The following is a 26,774-nucleotide window of genomic DNA, read 5'->3' as shown; positions in this document are numbered from 1 at the left end:
TATTAATTAAACTGCTGGTTCAGTTTGTTGCTAATTATGTACGACTCTGTGCCGGGGGTTATTCAGTTCTTTGATGGCAATTATTTACCAAGAGTTTACTGTGTGCCAGGCCCTGTTCTTGAGGCCCTCCCTGGCGTGGCTGCCAGTTTACCTCTGGTGACTGTTTTGAGTGGGTGAGAGGAAGCAAAATGAGATCACTCTTGGCTACAGAGCTCTATTGAAGTACTGTCCATATCCCCAGTTGAGGTAAGACACAAACAACGATCTAAGGTGGATTATGACTAAGTGGCACAAAGAAAGTCACAAAGTGCTCTCTGAGCTGAAATGGGGGGCCAGGGAAGACAGAGAAAAACAGAACAGAAGTAGAGAAAGACAGAAAAGAACAAGAGAGAACATGTTCAAGAGATATATATTCCCTTCGTCCTTCAACTACTGCAATAACCTCAGTTACTTAGGTCTGCTAGAAACCTAGACAAAAGGAACTTCTCCAAATTTATAGATATAGTTTCTGTGGGGAAATAAAAGTCTCTGAAAGCTCATCTTGGGAAGTAAACCAAGAAAAGAAAGTCAAATGTCACATTACACATCAGTGGGTGAGAGTCTCAGAGGAGTAGGAGATAATCTTGATCTCCGCATTCTGAAATTAAAACGATGCAGAAGAGATTACTATTTAATCTTTTATTTAAAAACACTGGAGATATGACTCTTACATCATTCCCACTGGGAGAGTAACAGAGGAACAAGAGATGATCTTGATCTTTGCATTCGGAAACTGAAACTATCCAGAAAAAATAACTACAGAAGTTTTCATTTAAAAACACTGGGGACAATGACTTACACTATTCCCACTGGTACTCTAATGTGGTTCCATGAATTAGTTCTTTCTTATGTTTATTAGTCTTTCCTGTTTTAATCTAAGTCTGTTTTCCTTTGTATGGTTCTTTGTCTATAGGTGTGTAGCTACCCACCCCCCCCACAAAAAAGAGAAAGGAGAAAAAGAAGAAGAAGAAGAAAGGGAGAGGGGAAAAAAAGAGCCCTCAGAATTCCCATTTCTACAGAGCCCTTGTAGGAACAGAGAAATATTAGCATCGGCTGAGCAGGGCCCCTTACACAGAGATCAGAGTTTCAGCTTTGTAGGGCCTTTCCTCCAAGTTTCTATGGGTTAATAATAACCCTAGCCTCTTCTTGTGCCCGCAGGCTCAGAGATGCTAGCTGTTTCCTGCAGCTGATAAGTCCATGATACCTCAGTGTTTCCTTTTTACCTTTTTAGTTCATTTAAACATAGTCAACCATTTTTTACATATCAAATTTTCTGGTAAATATGGTTTCTGTATCCTGGCTAGCCCCTGACCCATACACCACAGAATGTAGTGGAGCAGCTATCTTTTCATATATGTGATGTTGGTAATAAAGCCATACCACAGAATGAAGATGTGGAAGGAATCTTAACAGTCATCTAGTCCAGAGGTCAGCACACTCAGGCCTGTAGATGAAATATGGCCTGCTGCCCATTTTTGTAAATAAAGTTTTACTGAAACACAGCCTTGCCTGTTCCTTAAGTATTCATTTACAACAGTTGCGAGAGAGGCCATATTAGCCTGCAAAGCCTAAAATACTTACTAGCTGGCCTTTTAAAAGAATGTCTGTTGATCCCAAACCAGTCAAATCGCTTCATTTTAAAGATTAGTACTGTAGAGTGACTTGTCTACAGTGAATCACTCTTTTATGGTAGAGCCAGGCCTCAAAACCAGCTATCTGATCATCAGTCCAGTGAGTGCTCTCTGCATTGTGGGCCCCTCCACCTCCCCTGTCTTTAAAGCTTAAACAGATTTAATTCTTCCTTAAAAGGCTTATTTTTTAAAATCCCTTCTTTATCTTTGTCACTTCCTCTCAACTCCTAGTTTTTTTATGGCTTCAAAGAGCAGTAATCAAACCTGGGCAACAGAGACCTTAGAATGCAAGTGAAGGTACTGGTGTAGCCTGGACTAATAATCTTCACCCTTCAAATATTTTTTCCACAGTAAGAAACAAGAGAACAAACAAAAGAGTTATTTTGTTTGTTATTTTTTTTAAAAACAAAAATTTGTTATTTTTTTTAAAAACAAAAAATACAGATAAGGTACTTTCTAAAGCTGATAAACTGAAGAGTAATATGAAAAGAGTATCAATAACAATGAGAATATCTTTTAAAGATTTATAGATGAGTGAGATCTGTACTTTGAGTAGAGATCTGAATAACAGATAATCCATTTTAATTTCTCTTTACTGAGAAGACCTTCTGGCAGGTACTACCAGCCCCAGCCTCAGATTCACAGCCTCAGTTTCCTATTCCAAAAGAGCTGTTGGCAGCATTTGTTCAATCTAAACGCTTAGTGTAAACTTAACAAGCTTTGCTAAACAAATCTTTACCATCTTAATTCCTTGGAAAATGGACATCAGTTGTTTTATTGTTTTACTTCACAAAACCAAGAAATGTAGTAAAGATATTTTGGAACGAGCACATGTCTCCATTTCAGTCAGATGACATTAGGAGAAAAAGGCAAATACCCTAATTATCGAGCTGAATGAACGGTTCATTCCTCTACAAATCCAAATACTCGTAGGCAAACAGTGAACTAAGGAAGAACAATGATCTTCGGTGTCAAGTGCAAGAGCTCTGAAGCCTGATTCAGGGCACAGACAGACCTCAAATCAGCCGGTGGGGAACTACTGTTTTAATCCGGATTGCAAATAAATTATGTTTAGCGCTAGTTAAGTCTACTAAGACATTTGTTCTTTTTCTTATTTTAGCAACCAGTATCTTCTTTTTGTTGATCTCTGAATCTATCACAGCTTTATCAAATAATCCAAAATGTTTTTTTCACTGCCTGTATCCCTTATTAAATCACTATTCTCCTTAGTCTTACTTTGCTTCTCACTGCCTCGTCATTTTCAAAATTCTTGCCCATTATTTAAAGGAATATGAGACAAATATTGGAAAGATGAGCCAGGAGACCTGAAATTCTGTTAGCTGTGGCCCTTTGTTCCACTAGTTGTATAGGTGCACTCTCCCTCATGATCACTTGAATGTTTTCCATTTGTAAGCCACTTTCAGAGAAGTCTGTTGTAGTTTGTCAAACATCTCACTGTCAAATTTGCTCAAGTTACATTTTCTCTGCTTCCCTGACTGATCCTCCAGTCAAAATTAATTGCTTCTCCCCTTTAGCAACCACATACATATATTAATTAAATCTGTGTTATGCAGCTACTTGCCCACATTGCTGTCTTCCCTTGTTATAATAGGTTCTGGAAGGCAAGAAAGCAATGCCTGATTCATCTTTGATAACCCTGTCCCCTCAGAGTAAATCAAAGTACTCTGCATCTTATGCTTAATACAGAACTGAATTCCAGCTAGTCCTACCTAGATTTAGATACATGTCTGGCTCTAGCTTCATCCTCCTCATCGCTCTGTTTAATGTTTACCAGACATCACTATGATAATATGCTCAGCTCCAATGTTTATATAAGCTTCCTTCAAGTACCACTGAAGTACTTGTCTTGAAGTCCCTCTTCTACTTTTTTCTATAGCAGATACACTTCCTTTCATACTATATAGATTACCTATTACATTTATTTTATTTTCTCTGGCTAGAATGTAAACTTCATGGGGTGGGGCAGGGATTTCTGTTTTGTATACTGATGTTTCTCAAGTGTTTTGAGCAGTGCCTGTCATATATACAGTACATATTCAGTAAACACTTGTCTAATAACTGAATAATTGTATTTGACATACACTCTGTGTTCTGGCCACATTTAAATGATCAATGAATGACAAATTAGGTTTTGTCTTCTGGGGTTGTTTTGAAAGCTAAGGATGAAGGAGGCGGCTATAGCAACAATGTCTTGAATATCTTCATCACATACAAACACCAATGGCCGACCTACAGGGACATACATGTTTCCACCTCACAGTGGTACTCTCACTGTGAAACTGTCCTAGCATGTTTTATCTGAGAGAGTTCCATCAAGTTAAATTAATACTATAATATTTAACGAACATTTTTAGCACAGGAGATAATTAGGTAAGTCAGACTGAACAAAAGAAAGAAGAAAAATATACAATTAAAAAAGTTACATGAAAAGAAAATGCTTTAAAAAGTAAACTTCCATGTAAAATCTATAAAAAAGTAAAATCTATGTCATTAAAAATCCTTGTTTTCAGAGAAGGAAGAGGGAAGTGGAAAAAGGGAGCATCTATGTATTTTTTGAGATCTCCTAGGATTGAACAGCTAATTCATTTATAGAACATTTAACTGACATACTTTCTGAAGTCAAAATAACTTAACAAATAAGTGGGCAGAAAAAAATCCAGCAGACAGCATTTGGTACAAAACATTCCAGAGGCAACTCTATATTGAGTATGAAACCAGTCTGAATTGTTTCTTCTTATATCAGTTGTCACAGTACAAACAGATTTTAGTAGCACGACTGTCCTTCTGGCTGACCTGAGCAGGGAGCTTGGAATGACATTATGTTTGCTACAGTCTGGGCAAGAAGCCACTGTGCTGTCCTTATACCCTTGATTCCTAAAGTCAACATTCTGACTGCTGAAAAGCCCGTATTTTCTTCTTCATAAGATCCTCACTACAGCTTCCGATTGGATTCACCTAAATCCCCCAAGATCCCCATTTTGCATTTACCTGATTCTTAAGATCTTTTTCTTAGGAAAATGTGCAGCTCCAAACGTTAGCAAGTAGATGGTGAGAGTTTGTATTTTCACTGACTTTCACTGCTTATATGTTTCCTTGATAGACTCCTCATTTTCACACAAAGCAATGAGGACAGCTGCTGTAAGTGACTACTCCTGCTGTCCACATCCCTCCAATTCCCAGCCAATCTCATTTTAAGAGATCACAGACATCCTACTCTCCGATAATTTCTGCCATGCAACCGCAAGTCCACAAATTCTCTAATTCCTTTCAGCACAACAGGCTTAAAAAATAAACATGCAGTAGTGATTTACATTTTGAAAACAATAAAATAGTTTCAATTTTCTGTATCTTAGAATTTTAATTTAAAGGTATAGTCTATACATCTGAATTTATATTCAGAAAACCGAACTACTCTAGGAAAAACTCAAGCCTTGAAAGTAGAGATTGCCAAAACTCAGCTTTAATCACTTTGCCATTCAAGTTAAAAGTTTTTATTTTCAGTAAATAGCACTACCTTCATATATGGTATATTGTGGAACTTTTAAATGATACATGTAAGAACAGACTTCACTTGTTTGAATCTTTATGTTTCTAAAAGTATACAGCTTTTGGACCAAACTAATGGATCAATATATTTATACTTAGAATAATCAGACTTCTATTTTAATAGTTGATAATGAGTACATGGTTGTTTTTTCTTTCTTCTTCTTCTATTTTTTTTTTTTTTTTTTTACAGATTTTATTTACTTATTTGACAGAAAGAGAGAGCACAAGCAGGGGGAGGAGCAGGCAGTGTGAGAGGGAGAAGCAGTCTCCCCACTGAGCAGGGGGCCTGACGCAGGACTCAATCCCAGACCCCGGGATCATGACCTGAGCCAAAGGCAGATGCTTAACAGACTGAGCTACTCAGGTGCCCCAGTACAGGGTTGTTTTAAAATTTTCCTTACATATGTATTTTCCATGTATGTTGCAGGTGAGTTCAAAGCTCAGAAAAAAATTTTAAAAATCACCATAAACATCTGAATATGTACTGACCCTATTTCTAAGTAAAGTGTTACAAAAGTGTCCCTCCCATTCTTTTTAAAATCAAGGGTTATATGGAATAACAAAGTCAATTTTATTCTTTAGAATTCAATGCAGCAAATTAATTTAAATAATTCCTTGACAATTTCCTGGTCCTGCCAGAAGATGTGGCCCCATAAAGATGCCAGCGAGCTCAAGCAAAGACAGTGACTCTCTTCCCCAAGTAGGAAAAAGTCTATAACATAGCAAGGACCAATAACAATTATTCCCCCAGATTTTCTGAAGTGATGTGAATGGTATTTTCACATCATTATTCAATGTTATTTTGTCTCTAAAGTAATTATATTATTCATACTGAAATAAAGTTTTAAAAAGAAGGCAAATTTAAGAGCGGGATTTGAATAAGGCCTTTTATAACTGGCATTATTTTTTCCCTCAACTGTCCATATGCTTAGAATAATTTAATAAGTATAAATAAATATCTCGTATTTGAAATCCTCAGTTACTCCTGTTCACCAAGGAGATTTGAGTATTTGATCTTCCCACACTTCAGGGAACCACTCCTATGTGCACATTAGAAAGTAAAGGAAAATAAGTATATCTAGAGCTATATTGAGCGCTGACCCTCCACAGCTAAGAAATTGTTTTAAAAAATGATTTAGATACCTAATCATTTTAACTATCAGAGGTTGTGGTCTTACCAAACATTTATACAACATTACACAGTTAGCAGGGTAATTCCCTGTAAAAGTAACTTTATTTCTCTACATTCTGGAAACATTTTCAACCTATAACCTATTAAATTTTGAAGATAACAGAGTCCTCTGGTTTATAGTTCACTTTCCTGCCTCTTTGTGAGGATACTGAAACCATGGTTTCCAGATACAGAAAACAATCCAATACAAACTATTCTCTGACCTATGACTTGCACTGTAGGCAACACTAGATTTGTTTGTATTACATTCAACAATGACAAAAAATAATTTTCTGATTAAGTATGCTCATACTCCAATACATTCAATTTGTACTACTCAGAGAGTATAAAATCCTATTCTCCAAGACAGATCTGTCTGGCTTCTTTTTTTCTCTTCCTTTTTAAACTTTTTTTTAAAAAAGATTTTATTTGTTTATTTGAGAGGACAGAAAGAGCAAGGGAGCACACAAGTTGGGGGAGCAAGGGGGAGAAGGAGATGCCAACTCCCCACTGAGCAGTGACCCTGGGATCATAACCTCAGACAAAGGCAGACGCTTAACCAAGCCACCCAGGAACCCCTGATTTATCTGGCTTCTGATGGTACATTTACCTTTTATCCTCTTCTTTTTTGAGCAAACATGATCAGTACTACTTAAGAATCTGAAAATCTGTGCTAGCCAGAAAGGCTCTAATTATGGTATGAACACTGTGATAAACGGAAAAATAATCAACAGTTACAGTCTATGGGCATAGCAAAATAGGCTAATGTTATCCCTTTTATTTTTTTGAACATGGGGGAGCGGCAGGAGAAGGAAAAGAAGAGGGTAGAAAGAATTTAAGTGAGTACAGAAAATATTTTCCAATACTTGAATTTAAAACAAATTCCAATAACAAAGAAAAATCATTATTTTGTGGTATTTGATATAAACAGGGTACCTTCTGTTAAAAAGATAAAAAATGACACCAAAAGCATGATCCACAAAAAGAAAAATTTGATAAACTGATGTGATCAAAAGGTTTGTGCTTCAAAATACATCAATGAAAAAATGAAAAGATAAGCAACAGACTTGGAGAAAATATTTTGCAAACTCGTCGTTTGATAAAGCATTGTATCCAGCATATACAACAAATGCTTACAACTCAGTAAGACAAAAATCCAACAAAAAAATGTGCAAAGGATCTGAGAAGATATTTTACCAAAGAAAATATATGAATAACTAATGAGCACACAAAATAAGCTCAACACCACCAGTCATTAAGAAAATACAAATTAAAAATATAACAAGATAGTACTTCACACCCACCCAAGTAAAGATAGTAAGAGATAAGACAATAACAAATGGTAGAGAGAATGTGGAGAAAGAGGAATCCACATATACCTTATGAGTGGGAATGTAAAATGGTGCAGCTACTTTAGAAAACATTTTGGCAATTTCTTAAAAAGTTAAACATATATTTACCCTATGATACAGCATTTCCACTCCAAGAGAAATGAAACCATATGTCCATCCCAAGACTTGCACATGAATGTTCATAGTAGCACTATTCAAAATAGTCAAAAACTGATAAAAACCTAAATGCCTGTCAACTGGTCAATCAATAAAATGTGGTACAGGCACACAAAGGAATACTATTTGCAATAAGAAGGAACAAACTTTTGATACATGCTATATGACAGATGAACCTCAAAAACATGATGCTAAGAAGCCAGACACAAGAGACCACAGACTACATTTATAAGAAAGGTCCAGAAAAGTGAAGTCTACAGAGATAGAAAATAGATTAGTGGCTGCCTGGGGCAGGGGATGGGAATAAAATTAATATTAAATAGACGTGAGGACCATGTCATCACGACATATTATTGGGATGATGAAATGTTCTAAAATTGATTTATGGTAAAGGTTGCATAACTTAGTAAATATGCTATTAATTACTAAATTGGGTAGATTATTCAAAATGGGTAAATTTTACAATATGTAAAACATAACTCAAAATAATTGTTTTTTAAAAAAAGATAAATTCACATAGAGACTACTGCTTCAGGACTTTATCTAGGGTAACACTGAACTAAGGTGGCAATTAAAATCATTTCTGGCCAGTTTGGGTACTGATCCTAGGTTTATGGTCGGAACACGTGGAACACTTTAAGTAAATTATCCATTTGTTGAAGTTACTAGGTTATTTTATACACACAAACACGCGCGCGCGCGTATATATTCATTCATTCATTCATTTATTCTGAGAGAGAGGGGTGGGGGGTAGAGGAAGAGAGAATCCCAAGTAGACGCCACCCCCAGTGCAGAGCCAGACAAGAGGATTGATCTCAGCATCCTGAGATCATGACTTGAACCAAAATCAACAGTCTGACACTTAACAGCCTGAGCCACCCAGGCGCCCCCTAGGTGATTTTTAATCAACACTAAAAATAGGTATTTCTTCAAAGACCTACTTATGTCACCAAGAACCACTATTTCTAAACCAAAGGGATAATTCTTCTAAAAAGACAGAAGCCTAAATACTTCATACATTTTTTTAATTGAGGTATGGCTTATATATGTTAACTATATAAATCTTAAGTGCATAGCTCAATAAATGATTATATGTTTACACACCCATGCAACCACCATTCAATCAAGATATAGAAGGCTCCCTTGACATTCCCACCAAAGGTACCCACTATCTTAGTTCTATCACCACAGAAATGACAGAGTTTCGTCTATTTTTCTACACTTCATAAAAATATACATATTTCATATAATATGCCCTCTCCATGATGTTATCTTGGCTACAACATTCTTTTTCATTGTTGTATAAAATTTATTAAACCAGTCTACTGTTGACAGACATTTGGATGATTTCAGCTTTTGGGTATTATGAATAAAATAGATATGAACATTCTTACATTTATTTATATTTATTTTAGTTATTTTTTGGTGAATATAAAGACTTTTTTTTCCCAGTAGGCTCCATGCCCAACACGGGGCCTGACCCAGAGACCAAAAGTCATGTGCTCTACCAGCTGAGCCAGCCGGGCACCTGGGGACTTATTTTTGATGGCTATTCTGTGCAGAAGTGGAACTGATAGGTTTTAGGAAACATGCATAAACAGCTTTAGACACCTTTAATAGACCTTGCAAGCACCTTTACAAAGTACTAGTTCCAGTTTATTATTATACTCCCATTAGCAATGTATGACAATTTCAACGGCATCACATCCACACTAACACATGGTATTGTCATTCCTTTTAATTTTGTGGCAATGCCCACAGTCGTTTCTCACTGCCAGGACGTAGGAAGGATCTGATATCTTACTCTACTTCTAACAAACTGGGATGGCGGAAGACATCAGACATCTAGGTCAGAGATGAAAGACATTTCATTACTCAGAAGAAAAGCAAAAGCCAGAGTATCAACACTGGAGTTGCTCTCTGAGGCGGAATTCCCACGGGCAACACCAAGAGCTGGGTGACACCAGCACATGCAGACGGGTGTGTTGTGAGAAGAGGTGCACTGTGCCTATGAATTAATTTGTGTTTTCTAGGAATTTGTAAGTGGGATCATATAGTATACTCTCCTTTTTGTCTGGCTTCTTTCACTCACTGTAACCATTTTGAAACTTGTGTGCATTAGTGCAGTATCAATAGTTCATTTCTTTTTACTGCAAGGTAGTACCCATCATAAGGATATGTTCCAATTTATTTATCCATTCAACTGTTGGGGGCCATCCGGATGTTCACAATTTTTGGCTATTAACAAATAAAGGTGTATATCTTTGTAAGAACATGTGTTTCCATTTCTCCCTCTATAAATCCTACTGATTTTTTGACCTCACATGTCTCTTACATATATTATAATCATATATAGGTATATATTATGTATTACATATATAATCTGGATATTATATGTATAACATATACACTCATAAGTATAAGACTCATAAGTAATATTAACCTTTGGAGAGGGGTACTAGATGGAGAGAGGAGTGGCTTTTTCTCTTGTATTTTTTTGGTCCAATTTGAACTTTTGTTTGATTTGCATATATATTATGTAACACATATGAATCTTTATTTTTTTATTTTTTAAAAAGATTTTATTTATTTACTTATTTTGGCAGAGACAGAGATTACAAGTAGGCAGAGAGGCAGGCAGAGAGACAGAGAGGGGGAAGCAGGCTCCCTGCTGAGCAGAGAGCCTGATGCGGGGCTCGATCCCAGGACCCTGGGATCATGACCCAAGCCGAAGGCAGAGGCCTTAACCCACTGAGCCACCCAGGCGCCCCACACATATGAATCTTTAATTTCTAGAATATGTCAGCAGGAACTACTGGGCAAGGAAATTACGGCTCATTTTTGTTTTGTTTTCTTCTTTGTATTTCTCTGTATTTAAAAAAAAAAAAATCTAATAAATGTTACTTTTTAAGGCAATAAAAGAAGAAAATCTCCCAAGCCATTTTCTCAACTCTCCCGATACCTGGTGATTCGCTCCCTATAATTCTGCATAATACCACAAGCTTTTGATGAACTATTTTCTCTAACTCCAGGCTCTCCTCCTTCAGTTCATCCTATATGGATGAGTATATAGCCATTTTTCTAACCTGCAAATCTGGTTATACAGCTCCTGCTGAGACTGACTAGCAACAAAATAAACCTAATACCATCAGAGCACAGAAGCTCCTCGGTATCACCTGCAACATCACTTTCCACTATGCCGTCACTGTACCACAGGTTCTGGTCATGCTGCAATGCCAATAACACAGTAACATGCCAAGTTCCTTCACTTCTTGGTGCTTCCTTCCTCTTTTTTCTGACCTTCTTGCGACTTCTCACTCATCCCTTTCTGTGATGTCTTCTATTCCTCTCTACCCTCTCCCCCTCCTTTTTAAAAGATTAATTATTTTGAGAGAGAAAGAGAGCAAGAGCTAGGGGGAGGGGCAGAGGGAGAGGGAGAAGCAGACTCCCCGATGAGCAGGGTGCCTGACGTGGGGCTTAATCCCAGGACTGTGAGATCATGACCTGAGCAGATGGCAGATGCTTGACTGACTGAGCCACCCAGGTGCCTCTACCTTCCTCCTTTGCGTTCAGATGCTTCCCTCCTCTGTGTTTATGGTACTTTATAAATTACTGTATTATAGCAGTTATCCCACTGAGGCTGACTATTTTAAAAAAACAGCAATGGATGTCAATTAGAATTCCATCCTGTAATTCTCTGTAAAATTATCCTTTTTTTTTTTTTTTAAAGATTTTATTTATTTATTTGAGAGAGAGCGCACAAGCAGAGGGGAGAAGGAGAAGCAGGCTCTCTGAAGAGCAGGGAGCCCAACATGGGGCTCGATCCCAGGACCCTGGGATCATGACCAGAGCTAAAGGCAGATGCTTAACCTACTGAGCCACCCAGGCGCCCATGTAAAATTCTTATCCTCATGTTTGCTGAAGTCAATGTCCCAAAGAATATGCAAAGACTTACTGAAGTTGAAGTGTAGCCACAAATATATTGATGCCTATAAGGGGTAGAGTTGCTAAATGGCAGTTGGCAAAAAATATACCATGAGAGGTCATTTAGAAGCCCTCCAAATTCACAGATTGGATGGCAATTCCCTGAAAGTTGACCACAATTTAAAAGATTTTATTAAGTAACTAGAATATCAGCTCTTGCAAGATAAAATTCTAAATAAATGAAAATCTTACAATCCATGTAAAAGAAAAAAGGTACTCTTCATCTGATAAAATGTTGCTTGCTTTGTAAAGTTTTTAAAAAAATATTTTAAATGGCATTTTTTACCTGGTGATTAAAATACTAAGTTCTAAAAAAAGCTAAAGTTCTGTTCTCTGTTCTGTGTTCTCTGTAAAAAAGCTAAGTTCTGTTCTCTGTGATAGAGCTATATAGTCAATTTCTTCTATATGTATTAGAGAAGGAACTGGTAACTCACTGATACTTACGACAGTTGCCTTGTGCTAATTTCTAGAAAACAAGAGTGTTAGAAAACTTTAGAGAGAGAGAAGGATAATATCTGGCCAGTTCGTCCTGGACAATTCTTTGTACAACCTAAGGTTAGCATCTGAATAGGGTAAATAATGAATACAGATATTTGTTCTTAACAAGGGCAAAGTACTTTATAATCTCTCCAGTAAACTAAAAAGAGGACAAGAGAAGCTTATACTTTGACTCCTACCAAGTGCTCAGTGCCCTTCTCTAATAGCAGAGCCGGAATTTTCTTATAAATTGCTGCAGCTCAGTTAAGAAGGTGGGATGTACCATTAAGACTGGTAGCTATATTTCCTCAATGTTATGCAGGCAAGGACTTAAACGTTTCTTTTCTGGAAAGACTGAATTTGCTTAGCACTGTTTAAGTTACAGCATTCTAGGATTCTAATATGACGTCATTAGTAGGGATCAATATATTCCAAACAACCTAAGAGAGAAAAGTTTCTATCACTATTTATTTATCTATTTAAAAAAGATTTTATTTATTTTTTTTGACAGACAGAGATCACAAGTAGGCAGAGAGGCAGGCAGAGAGAGAGAGGGAGAAGCAGGCTCCCTGCTGAGCAGAGAGCCCAATGTGGGGCTCGATCCCAGGACCCTGAGACCATGACCTGAGTCGAAGGCAGAGGCTTTAACCCACTGAGCCACCCAGGTGCCCCGTCACTATTTAAAGAAAATAATCTTGAAAAATTAATATTAAAATCCCTACAGTTACCACATAATCACATGTGATGACTGAGGTTGATGTTCTCCCAGACAATGGAACAAAGAGCAATGTTTTAGAAAAGGTACAAAAAGGCAAGAAGCATCACATTATCATCTGTATAACATAAATCGTTATATCTGGGAAAAAAGAGCTCCCAACTACAGTAAGTGTTTTATTATCTTGTGTCAGAGAGACAAACCTTTCAGGCATTCATCAGGCCAGTAAGAAAGACAAACACAACTATGATATTATAGTAGGGACAAAATCTAGATGATGTTGCATTTTGAAAATGCCAGAATGTCCAACTATTCTGCAAAAGCTCCTGGTCTGAATTATTAAGTAGCAACTTAGCTGTATAAAAATATCCTTTGACATCAATTCTGAACAGCTGCTAAAGGATAATGGCTCCATACTTCCTTTATGAGTTTATGACTAAGACTGCTAGGAGTGTTTGAGTTATTCTTTCACAGTGTAGGTACCTGGTGATTTTCCTATGATAGGACGACTAGGGTATTGTGAAAATACTGAGCTCTGCCTTGCCTGCCTGTCACTCCCTCAAACTATGGATGATGATTTCTGATAACACAACTTCTACTGAAATACACATTAATTTTAAAACGTTTTTTAACACTACTGTTTTTAAAAACCTCAAACTGAAATATTTTCAAAGACTTTGGATGTGAAAACAATACAGTTAGAAATTCAATAATAAATTTAATTGGTTTTACTTCTGATTTTATGCATGCTGTTACACACTTTGGGAGCAGAACTAAATAACCACTTGAATATGATGACATTCATATTCAAAGCCAGGTTCAAAAAGATATACACGTGCATATTACCCAAACACAAGAATAGCTTAGTCAAAGAAGATGAATGGAACATTCTGTTAAAGCAGAATTTGCTTTCATTCCAGTATATATGCCGGTAAAATGGTCAATTAACAAAAAAAAATCTTACCTGCTACTGAATTTGGCCGTGGCATAAGATACAGAGGAATAGACTGTACGGATTGTGATAAAACTGTTTCCAAATTCCTCTCTGGGATCTTATTCAGACTATATGTAGAAGCTGTCATATTTTCATCGACTCGATACAAACAGGAATCCATGCTGGATTTTTGAGACTGCCAAGGTTTTAGGTTTCCTCCAGATCCTAATTCTTTACTGCTTTCCCCAACATATTTCGTGCGTTCTACATTTTCAGAATAGCTTGTCAACGTAGCTGAAAAAGAGAGTAGAACAAGTTTTAAAAAATCCTCACAAACTTAGAGAGTAAGCTGTTTACTACTATGCAAATTCATTAAGAGTATTAACGATATTATTTTTAAGAAGTTACAGATGATCGTTTCATCTCCACCATGAACTTTAAATAATTGAAAGCAAAATATAATTATTACATATTTTCTCTCACATCTGTTATGTATTTACTTTAACAACTCTATTTAAATGGAACTAAACACATTCATACATCAATGCTTAAAGATCTACAACTAGAACCTATCAATGCTAAATATTTCAGAATTTCATCAAAAAGGGAATTTATATAATTTTCATGGATTGCTGGAGAATCCTCCAAATCTCAAAAAGATCTTTATGTTCTTTTTATCCCATATTTTCCCTCAGTTAAATTTATTTCCTGGCCCCTTCTGTGTAGTTAAGAATTAGAAAAAAACAAACGGTCCTTAAGTAGATACATAGGATATACAGGAAAAATAATCTGTCCAAATTAGGAGGCAGTACAGAGCCTTCTTGTACAGCTACCCTCTGTACTGCTAACCCTAGATGTTCCTGCATGAAATCAAACAAAACCTGAAGATTTTAAATAATTTTCATCAATGCTAGAAATGTAAGGATTAAAAATATTAAAATCAAGATTATAAATATCTTAGCAATAATTGTAAGAATAAAAGAGGTCATCCCAGGAGAATTTTTAATAGGTTAGTTCATATTCTCTTCTTACATCTTCAATATACTTGTTGTTAAAAGAAGAGACCTAAATTTATTAGGTAATTTCCATAATCCCTTTTAGTGAGGGTTTTCTCTTTGGAAATGAAAATTTAGTTCTGGACTTTGTAGTAACAGAGGAAAAGATGAGTTATAAAGGAAGACACCCCTGTTGCTTTGAGCCTTTCTGCTCTTTACAATAATAAGTCCTCCTTGCATCTGAGAACTAAGTGCTGCCAACTGTTCTCTGTATCCTCACTGATACTAAGGGAGTCTAGTTCCAAGGTAACATCTACTTGTTGATTGCATCGGAGTGGGCAGTCACCATTAGGCTTCTCAAAGATGCCAACGCTCCCTACTCCTACCTACTCTTGACACATTCTCCCCTCTTTTTTTTTTTTTTTAAGATTTATTCATTTATTTGAGAAAGAGACAGTGTGTGTGTGTGTGTGTGTGTGTGTGCAGGGGGAGGGGCAGAGGACAAGAAGAATCCTCAAGCAGAATCCCTACTGAGTGCAGAGCCCAACATGGGGCTTGATCCCAAAACCCTGAGATCATGATGTGAGTTGAAATCAAGAGTTGATGCTCAACCAACTGAGCCACTCAGGTGCCCTGATACAACCTTTTTGTATATTGCCCCTATTATCTTTTTTATATATTGCTGGGCTCAATGCTGGAATTCTGTTAAGGACTTTTATGTCTATGTTCATGAGAGATACTGGCCTATAGTTTACTTTTTTTTTTTTAAGATTTTATTTAGAGATCACAGAGATCACAAGTAGGCAGAGAGGCAGGCAGAGAGAGAAAGAGGGAAGCAGGCTCCCTGCTGAGCAGAGAGCCCAATGCGGAGCTCAAACCCAGGACCCTGGGATCATGACCTAAGCCAAAGGCAGAGGCTTTAACCCACTGAGCCACCCAGGCGCCCCTGTAGTTTACTTTTTATATAATGTCTTTGTCTGGTCTGATTTTAAGATAATGTTGGCTTCATAAAGTATTCCTTTCACTTCAACTTCCTGGAGAAGTTTCTGTAGAGATGGGAGAAGATATGTGCAAATGACATTACAGACAAAGGGTTGATAACCAAGATCTATAAAGAACTCCTCAAACTCAACACTCAAAAAACAGATAATCACGGCAAAAAATGGGCAGAAGACATGAACAGACACTCCTCTAAAAAGGATATACAAATGGCTAAGAGACACATGAAAAAATGCTCAATATCACTAGCCATCAGAGAAATACAAATCAAAACCACAATGAGATATTACCGTATACCAGTTAGAATGGCAAAAATTAACAAAATAGGAAACAACAAATGTTTGTGAGGATGTAGAGAAAGAGAAACCCTCTTACACCATTGGTGGGAATGCAAGCTGGTGTAGTCACTCTGGAAAACAGTGTGTAGGTTCCTCAAGATGTTAAGAATAGAGCTACCCTATGATGCAGCAATTGCACTACTTGGTGTTTACCCCAAAGATACAGACACAGGGAAAAGAAGAAGCACATATACCCCAATGTTCATAGCAGCAATGTCCACAACAGCCAACTGTAGAAAGAGCTGAGATGTCCTTCAACAGATGAATGGATAAAGAAGATGTGGTCCATATACACAATGGAATATTACTCAGCCACCAAAAATGATGAATATCCACCATTTACATCAACATGGGTGGAACTGGAGGGGATTATGTTAAGTGAAGTAAGTCAAGCAGAGAAAGACAATTATCATATGGTTTTACTCATATATGGAACATAAGCAATAGCACAAGGATAATCGGGGAAGGGAGGGAAATCTAAAGGGGGAGAAATCATACAGGGAGATGAATCATGAGAGACTGTGGACCCTGAGAAACAATCTGGGGGTTTCAGAGTGGAGGAGGTTGGGGAAGGGGGTAATGGTGATGGGTAGAGAGGAAAGCATGTGCTGTGATGAGCACTGGGTGTTATACTTAACTAATGAATTGTTGAACTACTACATTAAAAACTAATTATGTACCATACAGTGGCCAACTGAACATAATAAAAAAATAATAATAAAAAAGAAGAAAAAAATAAATGGTATTATGTCTTCCTCAAATGTTTGGTAGAATTTACCTGCCGAGGCATCTGGACTAAGAGCTTCCCTTGTGGGAGAGTTTTAAATAACAAATTCAATTTATATTCAACAGCTATAAAATTATTCAGGTTACCTTTTTTTTTCTCAAATGATCTTTGGTCATGTATTATTTCCAGGAATTTGTTCATCTAAATTGTCAAATTTATTGGCATAAAGTTGTTCATGACATTTACTTACCCTTTTAATGTTTGTGGGGTCTGTAATGATGTCCCTCTTTTGTTCCTGATATTGGTAATTTTTATCTTCTTTTTTTCCTAGTTAATATGACTAGCGGTATATCAATATGATTTTCTCTGAGAACAAGCTTTCACAGTTTCACTGATTTTCTCTGTTCCTATTTCACTGATGTTTGCCTTTTATTATTTCCTACTTTGATCTGATTTGAATTTCTTCTTTTTTTTAAGTAGAAATTTAGTTCACTAATTTAAAACCTTTCTTTCCTAAAATAAGCATCTAATGCTATAAATTTTCCTCTAAGCACTTCTTCAGCTGCATTCTAAAAATTTTGATGTTTCATTTTATCATTCAATTAAAAATATTTTAAAATTTCCACTGTGATTTTTTTTTTGACCGTGTTACTTAGAAATGTGTTTAATTTCTAAGCATTTGTGAAATTTCCTGGTATTTTTCTATTATTGGTTTCTAGTTTAAACACTGTGGTTAGAAAACACAATTTGAAATGGTTTGGTCCATTTACCTTTATTGAGACCTGTTTTATGAAACAGAATATGGTCTCTTGGTGCATCTTCTGTGTATACCTAAAAAGAATCTGAACTATGCTATTGTTAGGTGGACTATCCTATAAAAAATAATTAGGTCAAGTTGGCTAATGGAATTGTTTAGGTCTTTTACATGCTAATAGATTTCCTACTTGGTCTTTAAACCACTGAGAGATGAGAGGTAAAAAAAAATCTCTGTGGATTTCTGCCATTTTGAAGCTTTGTTATCCCACGCATGAATATTTTGGATTGTTATTTCCTATTGATGAAATGACCCATTTACCATTATGAAATGACCTTTATTGATAGGTTATCACTGTTTATTCTGAAATCTATCTTGATACTCTTTGTTCTGAAACAGGTGAATGAGGGAGAGAATGAGCATACAGTATAGACTCTAGAACCAGCAGGAGCAACAGGGACTTAATATTCATTTACCAACCATTTCTATGTCTTTTTGGGAGACTGCTACTGGTCATCTTGAAGAACTGGATTTGGATCTCTCCTCTCAGAAAAGAACTGAGTATCACAGTATCATGTTCCCAGGTGAGACTAGATGCTAAAAGAGGGTACTAATAATTGATCTATGTAGTATAAGAGTTGAACTGGATTTGCCACTCTAAATGTACTTACCTGCCTCTTGTCTGGTTACGTAGACTCTACCAGTGGTGTAGATTATTCCCATGATTGGAGCTGGGTCCTTGTTATTAACATCCTGCTCCATACTGAAGAACTGGCTATAGTGGCTATTCTTGGTCCTTTGTAACAATCATGGGCAGAAGTCAAGCACTGTCTTACATACTGCCATATAGCCTTTTATCTGTCTCTAGACTTCCTAGTTGCCATGGAGACATGAGATGCAGTAGGGCTACTGGATTTATGCAATAGTAAGAGTCAGGGAAATAGTATCCTGTTAAGGCTAACATACAATGTGAGAAGGGAACTAGCAGTAGTATCACCTTGTAATTCCCCCTTCCAGAGTTAAGAAATGCATGGTCTCTCTGAAGACTTTCAGTAGAATCAAGCAATCACCTCTGCCAGCTCTGTCATTCCTTTCCTTATAACTGTTTCTCCTCCTTTTCTGCCTTACTTCTCTTTCATTCACTCTTGTTTTCTTCATTTATACTCCCTTAATATAGTATGAGCACATAACTTTTTTGTCTCAGGCTCTATTTTTCTAAGGACTCTATGCTCAGGAAGTCTTGTTGATGAAAATGTTGAGAACCATGGGATACTCTTATAGCTAATCCAAATATTCAAGTCAGTTTCGGTATACAGTCAAAACTACTCACTTTAATTAAAAATTCCTTTCATATATTCAGACTTTCAGTCATGAATAGCCCAATAGTTCCTAAATTTTTGTTGCTAAACATAATGCTATACCTTTCCCAATGAGGTTATCATGGATTCCACAGCATTATTTTGTAATTTCTAAATGTGTTCAGTGATATCATATTTATATCATGTATGTACCTGTGTGTTTTTATTTTATATATATATATTTTGTGTGAGAATGTTACAACTATTAGTTTATCACCAAATATCTTGCTTGTATTATCTCATTTGAAACTCTATATATGTATAAGGAGAGTTGCATTAATCCATTTTCTAGATGAGAAAGATAATACTCTGAGAGGGTAAGTGATGTTCTTAAGATCAATCAGTTGTTAAGTGATGAATCTGGGATAGTGTGTTCTCTTCTTCTTTTTTTTTTTTTTAAAGATTTTATTTATTTGACAGAGAGAAATCACAAGTAGACGGAGAGGCAGGCAGAGAGAGAGAGAGAGGGAAGCAGGCTCCCTGCTGAGCAGAGAGCCCGATGCGGGACTCGATCCCAGGACCCTGAGATCATGACCTGAGCGGAAGGCAGCGGCTTAACCCACTGAGCCACCCAGGCGCCCAGTGTGTTCTCTTCTTAATTTCTGAAAATTATCTCATTAATTTAGAATATACTTGAACTTTTTTTTAGTAAAATTTGCTAAATATTCAGTAAAAATTGGAAAATAATATTTCATTTGGTATAAAGATGTAGTGATTCAGCTGGCTTTGTAATTCTTTGCAGGAAGCTCAGAGTTCATATAGCTGCTAGGATCAGTATGCTGAATCAAGCCAGAGAAGGAAAACTCTTGTTTCCCAGAGAACTTGTCTAAATGTAAAGTGTCTGCTATTTAACCCGTTACCTTTTATATTTTTTGTGTTGTGTCCAAAAGAAGTTTTTATTTTTAAGTCCCTAATCAGATTTGACTAAGACCTACCTGTATCTGTGTGGTCTTAGCCTGGTATATATCCCAGAAATATACCCCTTTTCCCCAAATAAACCATGAAAATATTCAGTACATTGGACTACTATACCTTTACAGGTCTGAGAAAGTAGCAATGGAGTTCGCTATTTTCAGTATTTCAAGTAATTTATAAATAATATATAGCTAGTTAAAACTGGTAGCTAGTTAAAACATCAAACTTCTGCCAACATAGCTAGAATTATATCAAAGGTGACAACAGCAGTTATCTCATTTAAACAGAAGCTTTGGCAGAAATACAAGTTTGATAAATTAAACATGAGAAACTGCTAAATAACAAATATAGTGGTAAAAAATAGAGTTTTGAAAAAATTTTCAAAACTATGGAATCTAGCAACAAAAATTATGAAAGCACTGATCAATGGTGGAAAGATTAGAGAAACTGTGAGTTAATTTGCGGTACACAGAGATGGAATTATTCAGTGGCCTAAGGGCCCTACTTTAGTTTTATTTGATGCACAATGGTCTAGGATCTTAGGGGCACAGAAACTAAAAACAGACAACGGACACAAATACTAGTAGTGAAATTCTCTAGGTAACTACTTCTACTTAGGGATTTTGTGCATATTTGCTTCATTGATGCTTTTCACTGAACTTGGTGACTTTTGGTTAATTCCATTCACCTACCGATCCAATAAATTTTTACTGAGCAACTAATATATAAATAAGATAGGTCCTAAATCCTTAATCATAGAAGGACAATTCTGTGACAAAAGAGGTCATACACAGAAAAATGAATCATAAAATGAAATGCTATTTTTCATAACAATAGGCTAATGTCTGTATATTATCCACCTTTATGGATACATCCTATTTTATTCAACCATTCCTCTATGGTGAGACCTCATATAATTTAGGGTCATCAGGGTAACTAAAGCATCAGAGAATGCAGTAATATTTTCATGCATGCTATAAGTTTCAAAAGCCCAAAGCCCATGCATGCAGTCTTTGTGCCAGATTAGCTGGGCCTAGATGCATTAAGCACTCGTATGTGTAAAGTTTCTATGAATGGAGTTGGAAAGCAAGACACGGTTCCTCATTGAAAATAAACATATTTGTTTCCCTAATCTATCATTATTTCTAATAACGACCAGGTAGAACAAAGGATAGGAAGAAAATACTGAGTCTCAAGTAATTGAAGAGATTTTTCTGAGATCTCCATTTTCCTTCTCTGATACAGAAAAAAATTGCTACCTCAGTATAAAGAACTATTTATGTGACATGTCTGTTTGTATTGTCATAGAGGCCAGAAAAGAGATAGTGTGAGGAAGAAGGAATCACAGGCACATAAAACAGGCTTGTTGTGAATAAAATTAACTCTTTATGCTTTTAAATCAGTTTTATTGAGGTACAATTTACATACTGTAAAATATACCCACTGTAAACATACGATTCAATGATTTTTAGCAAATTTATAGATCAGTGCAATCATCACTATGATTCAGTTCTAGAATGTTTCCATAACCCCTAGAAGTTCCTTTGTGTCTGTTTGCAGTTAATTTCTGTTCTCATCCCAGTACCAGGCAACTACTGATTTGCTTTCTGTCTCTATAAACATGCCTTTTTTGGAATTTCATATAAACAGAATCACAGAAGACAGAGTCCTTATGTTTGAGGTCAATTCATTCTGTAGCATTTATTAATAACCTCTTCCCTCTTTATTGCCAAAACAGTACTCCACTGTATGGACAGTCCACATTTTGTACATCCATTCACCAAGTGATGGATATCTGGACTGTTCCCAGTTTTTGGCTATTATGAATAATGCTTCTTTCTGAGACCTGTTTTCATTTCTTTTGGACTTATTCCAAAGAGTAGAACTGCTAGGTCATTTGGTAAGTTTATGTTTACTTCATAAAGTAATACATGAGGGCAATACATGAAAGTTCTAGTTTTTCCACATCTTTGCCAATACTTGGTACTTTTTTTTTTTTTTTCTAGTAGGTGAACAGTAGTGTCCCACTGTGGTTTTAATTGCACTTCTCTAATGACTGATGATAATGAGCATTTTTTTTTCTGTGCTTAGTGGTTTGCAATGTCTTTTGTACATTTTAAAGTTGGATTGTTTGCAAATAAATAGCAGAATCAGACCTGGAGATACAGAGAACCAACTAATGGTTGCCAGAGAGAAGGAGTGGGGGATAGAAAAATAGGAGAAGGGGAGAAGGGGATCCAGGCTTCCAGTTATGGATTTAATAAGTCATGGGGATAAAAGGCACAGTTTAGGAAATAACAGTCAATGATATTGTGAAAGCACTGTATGGTGATAGATGGTTGGTACACTGTGGTAAACACAGTATAAGGTATGTCATTCAACAATCATGACATTGTTCACCTGAAACTAATGTAACATTGTGTGTCAGCTATACTAAAATTAAAAAAATATATAGATTTATATATACACACACATATATATAAAATTAAATTGGTTCGTCTGTCTTCTATAATATTTTAAAACTAACAAAACTAATTTTTTTTATCTTGCTTGACTCATTACTCTACTTTTGTTGATAGAGACTATATTTTTAATGCCATATAATAGTTCTAGGTCATCTATTCTGAGACAGAATTATTTCAGAACTATGTACTGTTCTGTAATAATTAGGACCAGGGGTTTTGAAGTCATACAGACCTGAACTTGAATCCCAGCTTTGCCTCTTACGGTCTATAATATGACCTGAGACCAATTATTTTCAAATTTCAGTTTTCTAACTCTAAGAAAGATTCTTACACTATTATATATGACAGAGTTACTTTACAACTAGACTGGGCCATTCCCATGCTTATTTCTGGGGTTGCCTAGGAGTCTATTACTGATTCTTCACCAAGATAACTAAAGATCTGTAATTTGCTCTTTAAAGTTTTAAACTCCTCTTGCAGCCCCCAAACCTAGCAGTTTATTGACAATTTACACTGGAAGACTTAGACAACCTGACTTGGCTACGGGATGAGAGGGGCATAAAAATCTTCGCTATAAACTTCTGGGGAGCTCTTCTTAAACCAAGATTCCTCGTACAAATTTGGTCATTTATATTCTGGAGATAGAGCACATTCTGTTTAAGAAAGAACTTGGAGAGCTGTACTTGGAAGTGTCTAGGGTCCTCTGCTTGTTTGCATTCTCCTTTACCTGCTATTCTGTATCTTTATTAAAAGACTTTATAAGCATTCTCTGTCAAGTCTTATGCATCATTTCAATGACATGACCCTGTGAAATCTTTACAACTATTTTCTTATAAGATCATTGTAACAGGGGCGCCTGGGTGGCTCAGTGGGTTAAGCCTCTGCCTTCGATTCAGGTCATGATCCCAGGGTCCTGGGATCAAGCCCCACATCCGGCTCCCTGCTCAGCAGGGAGCCTGCTTCCTCCTCTCTTTCTGCCTGCCTCTCTGCCTACTTGTGATCTGTCTGTCAAAAAAAAAAAAAAAAAAAAAAAAAGATCATTGTAACAATTAAATAATGGTACTTGGCTCAATGTTTGACTCAATATATGCTGATTGTTACTATTAGGTCAATATACAAGAAAAATGCTTTGTTAGGTCTCTTTGATCATTCTAATAAGCAGTGTCCTGATTTCTTTAACAAACATGTCATATGGCTACTGACATTTTACTTAGGGCTAAGTGATTAGAGAGGTGGGAAAAGTGATGGAGTCATAGAACAATGAGTGGAAAAACTCAGTAGTAAAAATAAACCTGCACTTTTCAGAAAACAGGTTGGGGAAAACATGAAAAAGTAATTCAAATGATCTAATGTTCAGTTTATGACCCAGAGTGGTAACTTTTTTATTTTAATTTTTTTGAGTTTAGTTCACACACAGTATTACATTAGTTTCAGGCACATAACAAAGTGACTCAACACCTCTATAGGTTATGCTATGCTCACTGCAAGGTTATGCTATGCTCACTGCAAGTGTAAGCTACCAGCCATCACCCTATAATGCTATTACAATATCACCGACTGTATTTCCTGTGCTGTGCCTTTTATCCCCACAGCCTACTCACTTTGTAGCTGGAAGACTGTATCTCCCACTCCCTTTTACAGATGTTGCCCATCCCCATAATCCCTTCCCTCTGGGAGATATGACTTTCAAGATGTGACAATCTGAATCAAATAAAGAATACACAACATCCCACTGGTCTACAGTCATACAGACCTGAATCTGAATCTTAGCTTTGCCTCTTACTGTCTTTGTGACCTGAGACTAATTATTTTTGAATCTCAGTTTTTTAATTCTAAGGAAGATTATTGCATTATTAGATAGGCAGAGTTATTTTACAACTAGACTGGGCCAACCCTATGCTCATCTCTGGGGTTGCCAGAGTCTAATACAGATTCTTTTTACTTACTAATGTGAAACATTAGGAAAACATAATCACAAAAAATGGGCAAAGTCACAGATACTACATCTTTGTAGGTGTTAAGTGATATAAGGCTATAGGATAGAAGACCAAATTTGGCAACAAAATCAGGACTTAAAACATTCCAAGATTTGATTAAAAGAAATAATTCAAGAATTATACCATTCTGGAAAGAACTGTGACCTCCAAATAAACAAGAGGAAAAGCAAAATGGATCCACGCTTAAATTCATTTTGCTGTAGAGCCATACCAAAAAGGACCATTATTAAAACTTAACATGAAAAAGGAATAGGATAGAAAAATGATATCTTATGGAGGTTACAACTGTCAAGATTTTTGCTTGAAGTTATGTGTACATGTATCTACATATGTGGATATATAGATACATATACAGATTAAATAGAGATATAGCTGAAAGGAGATTATATGTCATTAGTGGTATCATCTACTAGGCACATACATAAGACCATTATACTACTAGAATTATACCAATAAAATTTAAAAAGAGAGTCACAGATATAAAAGTAACATGCAACTATCTGACAACTGTGTTGGTGACATTTCACCACATACTTAAAAAGGGTTATGAATTTGGGGAGGGATGCTATGATTGGAGCAGAGAATGCTTTCTGTGGTAGAAATTAACTCATATCTGGGCTGAATGGACTACACAGAATCAAATAAGTCACAGTTATTTAAAATCTTCTAGAACCCTATTTTACATTCAGAATAGTTAAAAATTTAGGAAGTCTATATTTCTAGTATTCCAAATCTTGTAGCTAGGATTCTACAAATTTTGGTCAACTATGCGAGTGATACAGTCAAGCACATGAATGGCTAAAATTCTGATAGCTATAAGTGGAAAATGCAGTGCATCACAAAGGATCACAATGAGTTGACCTACACAGGAATTTAAAATGTATAAATTAAAACATTTAATAATTTTTGTGTGTTTTTGCTAATAGGGCAGGATTTAAATACAGAGCACTAATAAACAACAGACCATCTTGGAAGTTTTGTTTGAAATAATGCAAGCAATACGAAATTTGGAAAAGCAGGTGTTTGTATAATCAGAGGGGAAAATACTTAAAAGTATATTTAACAGTTAAGGTAGGTCAGTCATGAGATTTCCAAGGTAATAACAATCTTGACTATTATTACTTATGTCACATTCTGTTTTCATCCAACTCAAATTGCATTAAAAAAAAAAGAAACAAAACATTTCTTAAGTTAACTGCTCATATATAATTTGATAACCGTTCTACAGTTGAAGTAATTTGATGACCAGATATTATTCTCAGTCTTCTCTCATAATTTTGTAAGCAAATGTTTATTCATACACATTAAAGAATGGGAGTTCATCATTCTTTAAATTACATCTATTACGAACAAAGGCACTTACAGTACCAGGAACACAATTTTGGAAACTTATCAGAAAAAAAAAAAAAATAGAGAAACACTGCCAGCTATAAGTCAAAGCAGGATCCCATTTTTAATTTTCAGAACATACGAACATTTACTCTGAACATCCACTGACGTGTTAGGTTTTCCCTTTGACAGGTAACTACTTGTAAACATATTTTGTCTGATCCATCAGCACCATCCCTTCCACTTGGATGAACACATTTCTATATGCAACATAGGGGATATGCAATGATAGACACTAACAATATCAACAGAAGAACCCAAGAAGAAACGTGGCTGGGATTATAAAAGTCATTTTGCTAAAATTAATCATAAAGAGAATGTAAGAGAACAAAACTAGTCAATGGATAACTCTAATCTCTACTCTTTTCAAAATTGAAGAAATCCAATACCTATCTTATACTTAACAGTCACTCTAAGCACTATCAAAAAATAATGCAAAATACCAGGTCAGTCCTTGGGCCCTTCTCCTTCTCCCCTTTTGCTCTCCTTCCATTTGTAAACATTTCCTTAAACACTGACTGTACTACCACATACCAGTTACTGGGCCAGATGCTGCAGATACCTATGAGTAAGGCAATGTTTCTGCCAATAAGAGATTAACAGTTGAATGTTAGAAAGCAGGTTCAAAAAGTAATGATTACACCACACACTAAATGCCATGACATCTATATGCTCAGGTGTTACTGGGAACATAGAGTAATAATATATACTGGATAGGAGATGGAGTGGAAAATTGAAGGGAGGTGGTGGTTGCGGTAAGTGGCAGAGTACTTAACAAAGTCATAAAAAATCCATAGGAGTCATTCATATG

General features: G+C 36.1%; 1 protein-coding gene across 10 annotated transcripts in view; it reads right to left on the bottom strand.

Annotated features, from left to right (window-relative positions):
• TANC2 (tetratricopeptide repeat, ankyrin repeat and coiled-coil containing 2) overlaps positions 1-26,774 on the bottom strand; it is a 365,737-nt gene that overhangs the window by 119,496 nt on the left and 219,467 nt on the right. For all 10 annotated transcript variants that reach the window (XM_032321490.1, XM_032321491.1, XM_032321492.1 and 7 more), the window contains one exon: positions 14,057-14,320. In XM_032321490.1, the coding sequence (XP_032177381.1) occupies positions 14,057-14,320 (264 nt within the window). The remainder of the gene's footprint in view (positions 1-14,056; positions 14,321-26,774) is intronic.

Source organism: Mustela erminea, chromosome 18 (assembly GCF_009829155.1).
Source record: "Mustela erminea isolate mMusErm1 chromosome 18, mMusErm1.Pri, whole genome shotgun sequence".
Taxonomy (NCBI): Eukaryota; Metazoa; Chordata; class Mammalia; order Carnivora; family Mustelidae; genus Mustela; species Mustela erminea.
This window is presented reverse-complemented; position numbering and strand designations above follow the sequence as displayed.